The 13,249-nt window shown below is 46.5% G+C and overlaps 1 protein-coding gene across 5 annotated transcripts in view; it reads right to left on the bottom strand.

Moving 5' to 3' along the window:
- Positions 1-243: 243 nt before the first annotated feature.
- Positions 244-13,249, bottom strand: part of tmeff2b (transmembrane protein with EGF-like and two follistatin-like domains 2b) — a 56,270-nt gene continuing 43,264 nt past the window's right edge. For 2 of the 5 annotated variants that reach the window (XM_028955539.1, XM_028955540.1), the window contains 4 exons: positions 12,183-12,331; positions 10,977-11,103; positions 10,238-10,396; positions 6,915-7,253 (listed from right to left, as the gene is read on the bottom strand). In XM_028955539.1, the coding sequence (XP_028811372.1) occupies positions 7,016-7,253; positions 10,238-10,396; positions 10,977-11,103; positions 12,183-12,331 (673 nt within the window). In that variant the 3' untranslated portion in view covers positions 6,915-7,015. Of the gene's footprint in view, positions 359-6,914; positions 7,591-8,868; positions 9,977-10,237; positions 10,397-10,976; positions 11,104-12,182; positions 12,332-13,249 lie in introns of those variants that run through there. The other 3 variants (XM_028955542.1, XM_028955541.1, XM_028955543.1) reach the window with 3 other exon arrangements.

Below are 13,249 nucleotides of genomic sequence, written 5' to 3' on the forward strand. Positions count from 1 at the left end.
GCTCACATACACAAACACACACATGCATTCATGTTTTTGTGACATATGAGCCCCCCAAGTTCCAATGGTTCTATAAAAAACAGGCAGGATCAGTATATGATTATAAACACGAATATCAAAACTTTTGCCTCCAGACCATTTTTTTCTTGTCTTCAGTAAATGTGGGGTCCGAGTGTACACAGTTTTTCTGAATTGTGAGGACAGTACCTGGAGATACTGATTTGATTCAAGACCTCAGGTTACGAGACAATGCAGTGCTCACAGTCCCGTTTTCCCGGAACTTGCCCTGAGATGATACATTTCTTCACTGCAGATCTCTCCATTTTTGTCCAGTTTCTTCTTGTCCCAGTATGGTGGCCTAAACATGTAATGAAATTAAATTATGGGATGTAAAATAAACAGTCCCTTTTTATTTCCAGGTTAAAAGAAAGAACACAGGCTAGTATGAAATAAATAAATAAATATGACTTAAATAATGAAATAAACAACCATATGAATAAATAATAAATAAGAGACTGATATATAATATAAAAATGAAATTGTGAAATAACTGAACACATTTTGATATACAGCTCATTAGGAGAACACATTGCAGCAGAAGACCTAAATCGACCCTTTATGTGCTATTGCTTATGTCTGAGCAGCCAATCACACAACTAGCTCATCCCTGTCTCTCTTGACAGACAAAGTCATTCTGCTATAAAGTTGCATTTTGAAATAAATAGGCCATCAGGAAATACAGGCTGACTCTGAAAGAAGGACATTTGGGAATAAAAATAAATTAAATAAAAGGCCTCTTTAATATGAAAAAAAAAAGTTATATTTCACAATAATGTATAAAGTACATTTAAAGTAAAGTACAGTAAACAATATATTTTGCTTTAATGAACTGTATATCAAAATGTGTTCAGTTATTTTAATATTTAATATTTAAATTCAGTTAATTTCATTTTTATATTATATTTCAGTCTTTATTTAGTAATATGGTTATTTTTTTCATGAAATTTATGTACGTTTGAACATTTTGGAGTTCCCAAGACAAGGTGGTCTGGTCATAGCGTAAACAGAAGGTTGCCGGTTCGAATCCCGATCCGCCAAGGTGCCACTGAGGTGCCACTGAGCAAAGCACCGTCCCCACACACTGCTCCCCGGGCGCCTGTCATATTTTTTGTGCTTGCACTGTGTGCTGTGTCGCAGTGCTTCACAATGACCATCACTTCACTTTCACTTTTCTACAGACAGCAATGCAGTATTTTGTAGCTTCTTTTTTAAAATACATATGACACGTGATTCCATCCATGTGACCGGGAGCAACGCGGAAATGAGGTGATGCAACTCCTATAAAGGTAAGATGGCCATTGTTCGCTGCTCAGTCATTTTTGCAAACTTCTTCGATCGTACCTTCATCCAACAACTCTAGGTTCCCATTGAATCCCTGTCATCACTCCTAACCATCACATCTAGCCCCATCACTCATCGCACCATCAATCTTCCGCTCCGTCTTGATGACCATGGTGAGATGGTCAGCTTCCTGGTTACTGCAATCATCACCTCACCTCTACTGCTGGGATTCCCCTGGCTGGCCGTCCACCAACCTCATTCAGTACAACTTTATTAATATGAGCTACTCACCACTGAAACTAAAATGAATATTGATTCAATCTGCCAACCCTTCACTGGCTAACCAGTATAACATTCCACTTCCTGCACTTACCTTGTATTGCTCCATGAATGGCGCAGATCCAACAGCCATTAAATTAAAGGTCAAGAAGAAAATACTTCATGTTAAAGGCTTCAATAATAATGCTTTTATTCAGAGAATATTAGAGACATTCATGTTGGAGACTTTTAACACGCTTCCTGTGTGTGACCCTAACCTGCAGTATATCTGAAAAGCCATACAAAAACCTAGTATTTCCAGACACATGCAGGCAGTGTCCTAGGCCTGTTAAAGTGAAAATCCTTGTGGGACCAGCATTTTGGACCCCACTTGGTTCCGGTCCCTATGAGGTGACTGGGTCCTCGGACCCCACAAATATAGTTTACTCACTCACATACACACATACTCACAACACACACACTCACCACTCACACACAAACACTTGCTCACATACACAAATACACACACAGAGCTCTTTATAATGATAATACTTCGTCCTGGATCAGTGTGGATCTCTGTCCTGTTCCTATCATTCCGACCTTCTGATACATGGAATAATATGGAATGGCATGTTTATTACAGAACAAGAGGGATTTAGGGATATTTATAAGGACCAGGAACAAGGGGGATTATTTGGTACATACTGTATATTTAGGAAGAATGGATGGCGGTAGATGGAGGAAATGATGGTTAGTGTCAGGATTGCCTGCAGCTGGGCTCCACACCTGACTCCAATCCTGACGCCCCATAAATGCCGGAAGTTTCCGCCCCTTCTGGGTCTCCGGCATTTTCGTGAACTCAGACATGAACTTGACTTCAGTAGGTGAATGTCTTTATGTTTTTGAGTTCTGGCAATCGCCACACGCCTACGGGTTAGTTTATGTTCTTTATTTAAGTTAAATCGTTTTCGGCCACCGCGCCATTGTTTATTTGTATTTCTTTATTGTTTGTTATAATAAAACCCCTTCCCAGCATGTCAGACCTCTGCGCTTCCTTCCCCCGTAAGTCCGTAGTCGTGACAGAATGCCGGAGACCCCCCCAAAAGCACAGAGGTAAACAGCAGAGGAGAAGAAACGCCGCGAAGGACGCGGCGCGGCGAACGCGGACACCAGGGGAGAGACGCGCCGCCCGTTCTGGTGGAGCGTTTTCTCCCCGAGAAGCCGTGGTACGCGGCGCCGCGTGATGACGTCATCCCCGGGAAACTCCGCGAAACCCGGAAGCGACAACGTCGGCGGGTGAGTGGGCGGAGCGAGGACGTTGGCGTCGGCAGCAGCGAGGAAGTGACGTGGGCAGCGAGCGCAGAAGATGCGACCCCCACGATCTTCGCCATGTCGAGCCAAGAACTCTGCGCTCTGCTGGCAAGACTCCCCGTGGACTGGGACGACACGGACAACGGCGAGAGCACGGGAGACGAGAGTTGGGCTCCGCCCATCGCGCCAGTCTGCGATCGTCGCAAGGTCCGTGGGGACCCACGTCACTTCCAGGGGGGTGAGAAGCGACAACAACGGCGGCGTCCCTCCAGCGAGGGGATGGGCAGCCTCCAGCCCGAATGGCCAGAGTACTGTCCCTGGGAGTTCATCGCGCCATGGGTCCAGGATGTCCGCAGGGTGGACGACCCTCGGAGTCACCGGTGGGAGGACACGGATGACGAAAGCGACAATGACGTGGATTTTCGTTGGGCAGTCGGGGCCGGGATGGCTCCACCCAGCGCGCGCGTCCGAGATCATCGCGACATCCGTGAAGATCCACGTGACTTCCGAGGGTATGAGGTCGACACGGACCAACACGAGGATGACGCCGATTGGGCAGTCGGTGCCGGGATGGCTCCGCCCATCGTGCCCGTCCATGATCGTTGCGAGGTCCGTGGAAACCCACGTCAGTCCCAGAGGTGCGACAACAGTGAGGAGGAGGACAGCGATGCGGGGGTAAGCTGGTGGAACAGGGCGACAGGAGGTCGCCAGCCAGCAACTGCACTGCCGGAACTGCCTCACAGGGAAGATGCCCTCCCAGCTCCAGTTGCCGACCCGCCTTCCCTCTGCTTGGACGTTCCCCAGCTGAACGGCAGCGCATCACCAGCGCCCCCGCATGCTGGAGAAGACGTCCACCACCCCCCACGCCACACGCCCACCACCATCTCCAGCGACGTGCCCAGCCCCGTGTGGGACAGCCAAATGGTCCCAGGACCCTTCAGTGGGGCAGCAGACACGGATGAGATCACTACCATCCTCACGTGTCTGACTGGATCAGCATGGGGCTGGAGCACAGCCCTCTGGCAGCAGGGAGAGACCGACAGGAGTTTTCGGGACTTCCAGCAGAGACTGAGGGCGGAGTTTGATCGGCCAGAGCCTGAGCCAGGGATCGAACTCTGCCCCTCCACCACATCCAGCGCCAGTCAGGATCCGGGGCAAGAAGACCCAGCACTGGTGGGCGACGAGAAGGTCGCTCCTCCTGAGATCCTGGCTGTGCCCCCTGAGGAGGTCCCGGAGAGCCCAGAGAGGGAGCCAGACGACCCTCTCTTCTGTCTGTCTCTGTCTGTGTGTGTGTGTGCGTGGCATATGTGTCCGTATGTCGCCCCCACTTCCCCTCTTTGTGTCCACCAGATGGCGACCCAGCCGCGGAGCCGAACCCCAGGGAGGAGGTTCCTGACCCGAATGTGCTGGTCCAAGGCGAGGTGGACAAGCCCCAAGGTACCCCTAAGTCCAGCCGGGGGGGGTGCTCCCCCAAAGAATTTTTTGGGGGGGTGCAGTTCGGGTTGGGGACCCCTCCTGAGGGGGGGGGTAGGTGGGGAAGCGATTGAGCTGGGTCCTCCGGTAGCCAGTGAGGAGGGCGGGCCAGGCATGGGCCTGCGTCTACCTCCAGAGGGGTGGAGCGCCATAGAGCCCCCGGGTAGGCATGAGGACCCAGTTGGGACAGGCAGGAAGAGGGCCTGCTTGTCCCAACGGACGCAGAAGGGGCTAGCCGGATGGTCTGGCAATGCCCCCCCCCTTGGCACCAGGGCCGGGCAGCGAAAGGGGCTGCATAGTCCCAGAAGGCACCAGCTTGGGGTGCCTGGAACAGTCGCCGGAGGTTCTGGGACAATCTCCCTGCACGGTGCAGGGGGTGACACAAGACGTGTCAGAGGAGACGTGTGGAGACAGGGCCCACACGTACCCAGATGGATCGGCCCTGATTATTGTGTGCAGGTACGAGGGTCCGGGGCCGCCATGCGAGACCACGCCGGGGAGCCAGCCCGAGGGACCTGGGGCCGCCACGCCTGACCACGCCGGGGAGCCAGCCCGAGGGACCGGGGCCGCCACGCCTGACCACGCCGGGGAGCCAGCCCGAGGGACCGGGGCCGCCACGCCTGACCACGCCGGGGAGCCAGCCCGAGGGACCGGGGCCGCCACGCCTGACCACGCCGGGGAGCCAGCCCGAGGGACCGGGGCCGCCACGCCTGACCACGCCGGGGAGCCAGCCCGAGGGACCGGGGCCGCCACGCCTGACCACGCCGGGGAGCCAGCCCGAGGGACCGGGGCCGCCACGCCTGACCACGCCGGGGAGCCAGCCCGAGGGACCGGGGCCGCCACGCTGGGGAGCCAGCCCGAGGGACTGGGTCCTCCAAGGGGAGGATACAGCAGGGCAGGAGCCCTGTGGTTGCCGCAGTCCACCCCGCTGCCTCCACTGATGGTACTGCTGGGGCTCCGAGGACGTAGCCCTTGGAGGGGGGGCTCTGTCAGGATTGCCTGCAGCTGGGCTCCACACCTGACTCCAATCCAAGCCCCATAAATGCCGGAAGTTTCCGCCCCTTCTGGGTCTCCGGCATTTTCGTGAACTCAGACATGAACTTGACTTCAGTAGGTGAATGTCTTTATGTTTTTGAGTTCTGGCAATCGCCACACGCCTACGGGTTAGTTTATGTTCTTTATTTAAGTTAAATTGTTTTCGGCCACCGCGCCATTGTTTATTTGTATTTCTTTATTGTTTGTTATAATAAACCCCCTTCCCAGCATGTCAGACCTCTGCGCTTCCTTCCCCCGTAAGTCCGTAGTCGTGACAGTTAGAGACTTAAATAAAACATTTTATAGATTCTCTCGCCCGTTTCCTTATTAACGAGGACCAGAACTAAGTAATCTAGTGGCACATTTATGGTCACCTATGACAGTGAAAAGATGATTTTTCTCTCTCTTCCTGTAATATTAAATCTTCATAAATAATAAGCTCACCCACTCTCTGATTGCATTGAGGACATAAATAATTGAAAGCAAATCTCTCCTGTGGAATTGTGGTCCTGATGGTGTTGAGGGGGACAACCCTTACCAAACAGCTGCTCAAATCAATATCAGTGCACAGAAGGTCCTGGATCACATGACGAGTATCTTCCTTCTGTTAAAATACATGTGGAATACAGTTCAAGCTGGTTTGGCAGGTTACATGTCCAATTTTTGAGGGAAGTGCAAGCTATCCCAGGAATTACAAACTGGACACACATCCTTCAGAGGGAGTTTAGTGCCAACGGCAAAATATGAGGAAATGACTCAAAGAACTCAAATTATGCACGATAATTCAATTACATGAAAAATAGTAATAATGAACTAGTAAAATATTAAACTACAGTCAAATCAGGACTATATGCTTCATGGAAGTGCTGCTCCAAATCAGCCCACACAGACACACACATCCATGTTTTTATTACACATTTTATAAAATAACGTATAGATATGACTAAAAAATTTAAGAAAAAACTCTTTATTGCTTTGTCTTTTGTCTTGTTCAATCTTTAACACACACACACACACACACACACACACACACACCAGCAACTCTCCTAATTGTCTCTGATACATGGGTGGTGTCCAGCCTATATATTGACCACTCAAAAGTCCATGAGGATGTGGAAAGCAGACAAGATAATGTTCCTGGATAATGAGACTCTCATCACCGCCACACGGCTATAAAGTAGAAGCGTGTGAATGGATGTGGATATGAATTTACACCCGGCCGTTATTCGTACCTGCGGACAGAGACATCCCATCTAGGTAAAAATTCACACCCTGAATTTCTGCCATATGTACACTTGGGCCACATAATTAATCAGGCATTTCATGCAGTCAGGATTTTTTAAAAGTTTAAGTGGAAAAAAAGTTCTCTCTTCTGCTAACAGAGAAAAGCCAGAACAGTATGTTCATATACTGTAGTTCATCAAACTTCAGAAAACTTGCTGTTACCTCCTCTTCATTGAGGGTGTTGAGCAGAGCAAGACAGACAAAAACTGGGGTGTCTATGTGATATAAATTATTTATTTACATTACAGAAAAAAGAAACATATCACAACAATGGTCGGCTATCTGAAAACCTATCGCTCTGGTAGAGCTTGTCCTAGGCTCCTGTCTTCATTGGTGTTGTGTACCACAAATGCAAGGCAACGTGTGGAGCTGCTTCTTCCAGCCCTTCCCCGAGCCCCCCCGTCACCAAACATTGTCCATCCAGAGGGTCTCGAACCCGGGGAGGGCTGGAGGGTGTGGCCATGGGCGACTCTTTCACCCCATTCTCCCATTGGTTCAGAGTAGTGGGCTGTAGGGCCAATCCTCTCCTCCTCCTCTTCCTACATGTGCTGCTATTAAATAGAAAGAAAGGGGGAGGGGCTAAAACCCAGAGTAAGACTCTCAATACATAAGCTCCACCCACTGTATGTCTCAGAACAGAACTACAGGCAAGGGCGGAGTGACAGCGAACTTAACCAATCACATGAAAACTGTGAGCTGGCATGTTCCAGCTTTTCCTGTCGCCGAGGGGTGGGGCTACTTGAGAGAGTGTGTGTGTGTGTGTGTGTGTGTGTGTGTGTGTGTGCATGTCAGATGAGTCGAGTGGAGGCGCGCATGGTGTTCTCTGAGCTGTAGTGTGGGACGACGTTCTGCTTCTGTCGTGCTATCCGGTTGGTCCGAGGGCACTTCCTGTTATAACGACAATCAGAGAGATACAACCAATCACCACCCAGTTCCACCAGAAAGTAGCCACTCTGCCTCCTATTGGCCAGATGCTGGGACTTGGTACTTCCTGAATTCATTAAGATGGTTTAGTTGTGTATTATATTTTGATAGGGTCATTCATGCTAATGTGACATTACCAAAAGGAAAAAAATGACAAATCTGACCCTGTTATTCTCAGGTTGCTCCTGTGATCTTTCCATCTGGGGGGCATCGTACCCGTGCTGATTATTCTCTCCATTTCTTCCCTCGCCTTTGTTTGAAGCGCTTTATTGAAATGTCATGTTTTGCATAGGTCAGAGTTCACAACCACCCTGAAACATGGCGCTGCTCAAGCGAACTATGGGTATACACAGACTGTGACATGCCTTAATTCAGTCGGTACTGTCAATAAGAGTGGTGGCCTAGCGGTTAAGGAAGCGCCCCTGTAATCAGAAGGTTGCTGGTTCGAATCCTGATCCGCCAAGGTGCCACTGAGGTGCCATGTTCAATAACGCAGCATAAAACACACACAAAACTGCTGAAAAAATATGATAGTCATTTAATTCTTAAACAATACAAGGGGTTCCTCAATATATCAAATTTCTAATTCAATGTTTCTTTACGCTGAGTGTGTATAATAATATGAAAAGGTATTTAAAATGGTGCTTGCAGTCTGGCTATGAATTTTAGTACAATGGAAAAATGACAGCGTTCAAGTTTTCTAGATTTTTCTACGTTTACCTATTTGTTCTTGAAGTTGCCAATTTTGCCAGATTTCCAGAAGAAACATGCAACATGCTTCTGAAAACTCTTAGGAATTTATTCTTGTCTTATTGACACAAAAATATAGAATAGGGCCTTGTGCTGAGTGTAATTATTTAAATTTCCCCAGCATTCTTAGAGATGGACCAAAGTTAAGTAAAGTAAGTAGAAAATCTACTGTAATTTATACATTTTGCATAAACCCCACATACACTTATTAATCCACCCAGATGTGTTTTTGCATAAAAGCCGAGGTAAACCGAGAACTTCTCTTGGAAAATATTTATATTGGTTTAAATAATTTTGGAAAATATGCTATTTAAATGCTATTTAATCATCTTAATTGCTCAGCAAACAGAATTCCATGGAATTTATTTGAATTTGCTAAATTGGAATTTACCATTCCGGCTGAATTCAGTTGTGGAATTGCCCCAACTCTGATGCATATCCTGCTTGTCCAGGTAGTGTAAGGAAAGAAATACATGATGGAACAGTACAGGGTTGGCAGATCAACATTTTTACTCAAGAAAACATAATGCAGAAAGTGGGTGTAAATATGTGCAGTTGCAGGCTGACAGACTGAGCTGTGAACCTGTCCCATAATGCACCACTGTGCTGCGCTGCAGGAAACTAACTGCAATCACCGGCCTTGCACATGAGGGGGTGTGGGCTCAATGGGGGTCTGTTTACAGGAGTCACTTTAAAACTCAGATAAAGGTCAGATGTCTGGAGTCAACACAGTCACTACACACTTGAGATTTGGTGTATTTTTCTCTTTGTTTCACATTCTCCTGCCCTTTTCCTTCTTCCAAACAAGACTGCATGAATCCTGCATGAATTTTTGACACCGTGGGACAAACAATACCAGTCAAAAATTTGGAGGCATCTACTCATCTATGGATCTAGCATTTTTTTTATATTAAAAACCAAAACTGAAGATGCAAGACTATGAAATTACACACATCATGTTATGTAATAAACAGACTAACAAAAAAAAGCAATCAAGACAAAAACTTTGATGATGACAATAGTTAACAAAGCAGCCATGAAGGTAAAAGAGATAAAAACAGATTCAAACATACTTCACTTTCTCCCCGTACAACAAATACGAAATATGTTTCTTACACTGGATTCTTCAAAATGACTCAATTTTAGGCTCACCGCCACAGGGTAGGGGCTTCCAGACTTTTGACTGAGGTCCCCTTAATGAAAGCTTTCATGGTGCCCACTGCTCACTAAGGGTGATGGTTAAATACAGAGGACACATTTCACTGTGTCACCGTGTGCTGTGCTGCAGTGTTTCACAATGACATTCACTTCACTTTCACTTTATATTTAGTGACTTCAGATGATGTGAGTATGTCACTACTGAACCAGTGCATACAAAATGTTGTATTCCCCCGTTAGGCTGCAATTACTACTTAATTACTGCAATTTCTACTTAATCTGCAGATAATTTCTCTCAACAGGCAAAAGTTGATAATTCCCTTCTGGAAACACGGTAACTGGATTAAACTGGACGTCAAAGGAAGTGTGTTCCCAAACAGACTAGATAATTCATCTCTCTTGTCACATCTCCTCAGCCCTTTAATATATGCATGGATATGAACTGAAACGAAATGATGAGATTATGCCAGGAACTGCGTTTAATGTGTTAATTCATCTGTCCCTGTGTGTTCTGTAATCTTCTATTAAACCCACTATTCTTTTATAAACCTAATGTTTACATAATGTGCAGGCAAATTAATCCATTCCTAGACTCCATCCGTTCCATGTCTTAATTCTTTATTGAATTACTGAAGATTCTAAATGTTAAAAAGAAGCTGGCTGAGGTGCAGAAGTGTTGTGCGTGTGTGTGTGTAAAACTCACCGAGTTATACAAAGAACCACAAGACAGATGATTGCCACCTGCAGGGCTCCGATGACAGACGCAATGAGAACGTAGCGGAGCTTTCCAGAACCCGGAACCACATACATGACATTATACTCCTTTGTATCACATTGTGGTCCACTGAAGCCTGAGTGACAGCTGAAGAAACACACATCATACTGTGGTGTGAACTTTTATGCATTTTTCTGTCTGAAAATCACCTAGAGTCTCTAATCCTGAAAGCCTCATATTCAGATGACATAAAAGTTTTAACATTAACAGTGCTAGAGGAAAAATCTGTCCTAAATTCAATGTAAATGCCAGAATGGCACTAGCTCTAATGTTATATGGCACTGATGATGAGGAACATGAACAAAGACATGTGATGGCTTTCAGCTTTGATTTAAGACAAGATTTTTTCAATTATGCATTGTGCAGTATGTGTGTGTCTGTAATGACAGTACAACTGTCTCCACCCTAATTAGAGCCTCTGTGTGAGGGGATAGATACACACACACACACACTTGTTTTCATTGGGAGCAAAAATATATTTATATTTCCTTAATCAACCCCCAGACCAGTCCACATAAAATCCCATAAAAATATATAACAAAAAAATGCAACTGCATAGGTTCCTCCAAATTGTCCAGTTTCAAGCTGGTGTTCAAAGACATGCACACTAGGTGACTCTGAACATTTGGTAGACATGAGTGTGTGAGTGTTTCCCGGGTGAGTGTACCTGCAGGTGGGAGACTGCAGGCTGTTGGGGTATTCACACTCTCCGTGGATGCAGTAGTTCTTGTAGCGATCTGGGCAGGGGATGTAGAGACCCCTGGCATCAGGGCCCATCCCATCAGTCTTCTCCACTAATAAGAAGAAGATAAAAAGAAGATACTTTTACATCACTGAACAAGAATCTCTCACATGACATTATCTTTTGCAGACAAATATACTCTGACCTACAACCCAGAAAAGCAGGCTGAGTTCAGTTAATCATGACATATATTACCAATGGATTTAGTGTTTGAGCCTGTAGTGAACCATTAAGTCTTTGTGAAATATTCTCTGTACAACAGCTGCATACCAGATGAATGTAAGTTATCCACAGTCACTGAAGCAAAAGCTAGTCCTGATCACCATCATGTATCAAGTGACACTTCAGCGGTAGTAATAGCAGTAATAAAAACCCAGATGCAGAAAACCTTGACCAAAAAAAGCTAAAATAAAAAAAAAAATTATTCAACCAGAGTGTGTAAAAAGTAAAGGATTAAGTATTAATTACTGATCAGGGCTATTACTCTATTAGAAGTGTTTGTAGTTGTAGTGGTAAAAAGGATGCAAAAATGAGGCCAGTATAAAACATGCTGAACTCACCCTGGCAGGTTGGAGTAATGTTCCTGATAATATCAGTAATAATTATCCATTAGAAGTGTCTGTAGGTGCTGTGGTAGAGTGATAGTGAGGCCAGTATAAAGCACGCTGAACTCACTCTGACAGGTTGTAGTAATATTCCTGATAATAATACTCCATCACAAGTGTATGCAGTTGCTGTGGTAGAGTGATAGTGAGGCCAATATAAAACATGGTGAACTCACCCTGGCAGGTTTTAGTAATACTCCTGATAATATCAGTAATAATACTCCATCAGAAGTGTATGTAGTTGATGTGGTAGAATGATAGTGAGGCCAGTCCAGTATAAAGCATGCTGAACTCACTCTGACAGGTTGTAGTAATATTTCTGATAATATCAATAATAATACTCCATCAGAAGTGTATGTAGTTGATGTGGTAGAGTGATAGTGAGGCCAGTATAAAACATGCTGAGCTCACCCTGGCAGGTTGTAGTAATATTCCTAATACAATCAGTAATAATTCTCCATCAGAAGTGTATGTAGTTGATGTGGTAGAGTGATAGTGAGGCCAATATAAAATATGGTGAACTCACCCTGGCAGTGACCCAGGTACTTCACTTCAATTCTCTCTTGTTTCTGACATGACTCTTCCTTCACCTGACATGGGTTGTCGTAGGAACGACCGTCTGAAGCACACACTGGATTGAAGCTGATGTGAGCGCAGTCAATGTTGCACACACACCTGGTGAGAGACACACACAAATCTTTGGTAAATGCCTGACTGGGTTATCTACGTGTTCACTGTGTAGAGCTATTGAATGTGTGACATTTCATGGTGGGTGGATTTACAGACACACACATTGTAATCACATCCTGCTTAACAATGAATTATTCCCAGTTAAACAGCAATCAATCAGAGTCAATAGCACAGACTGACATGTGACACAGGAAATCACAATCTGGTCATGAGATCCCACCGACATTCACCCTGCTTCGCTTCGGTGGCGCACATCCAATCAAAGTCTGGAGCAGGATCTAGGAAACACAGCTCGAAAACACAATTTAGCCAGGTCAAAGGTCAAGTGTGATCACATCCTCGACCACCCTCGGTTTCAGAACCCAGTCTGGCTCTCCCAGAGCACTGGAGCGGCACCGAGGGGAGCGGCAAGGCGCTTTTAACTACATTGTCTCTTATCTTTGAGATGAAGCCTCAGAATGGACAGCGGCACGTGTAACAGCTCCCAATTTCGTGTCGCTGACATATTCCAAGACGCTGCTGGACGCTCACGCCCTCCAGATTATTTTCTATGAAAAGCTGGCCCCAAGAATCCACGACAAGATGGTCAGCTGGGAGATGCCAGAGACCTATGAAGACCTCATCCACCTGGCTCTTAGGATCGACTGCCATCTGCTGGCCCATCCAAGAACCGGCGCTTCATCCACCATCGTGCACTGGACTCCCCAACCTCGACCATCACAACCTCCACCTACTGTCACACATTCAGACAATCTGGGGGAACCCATGCAGCTTGGGCGGGCGGCCCTCACCAATCAGGATAGAGAAAGGTGATACTGAGTGGGTGTGCGTGCATGCTGCGCGTCCCCTTCACACAACCGCGCTATCCTGATCTGTCCGGGAAATGTGCCACCCATTTGTTTG

Source organism: Denticeps clupeoides, chromosome 15 (genome assembly GCF_900700375.1).
Source record: "Denticeps clupeoides chromosome 15, fDenClu1.1, whole genome shotgun sequence".
NCBI classification, from domain to species: domain Eukaryota; kingdom Metazoa; phylum Chordata; class Actinopteri; order Clupeiformes; family Denticipitidae; genus Denticeps; species Denticeps clupeoides.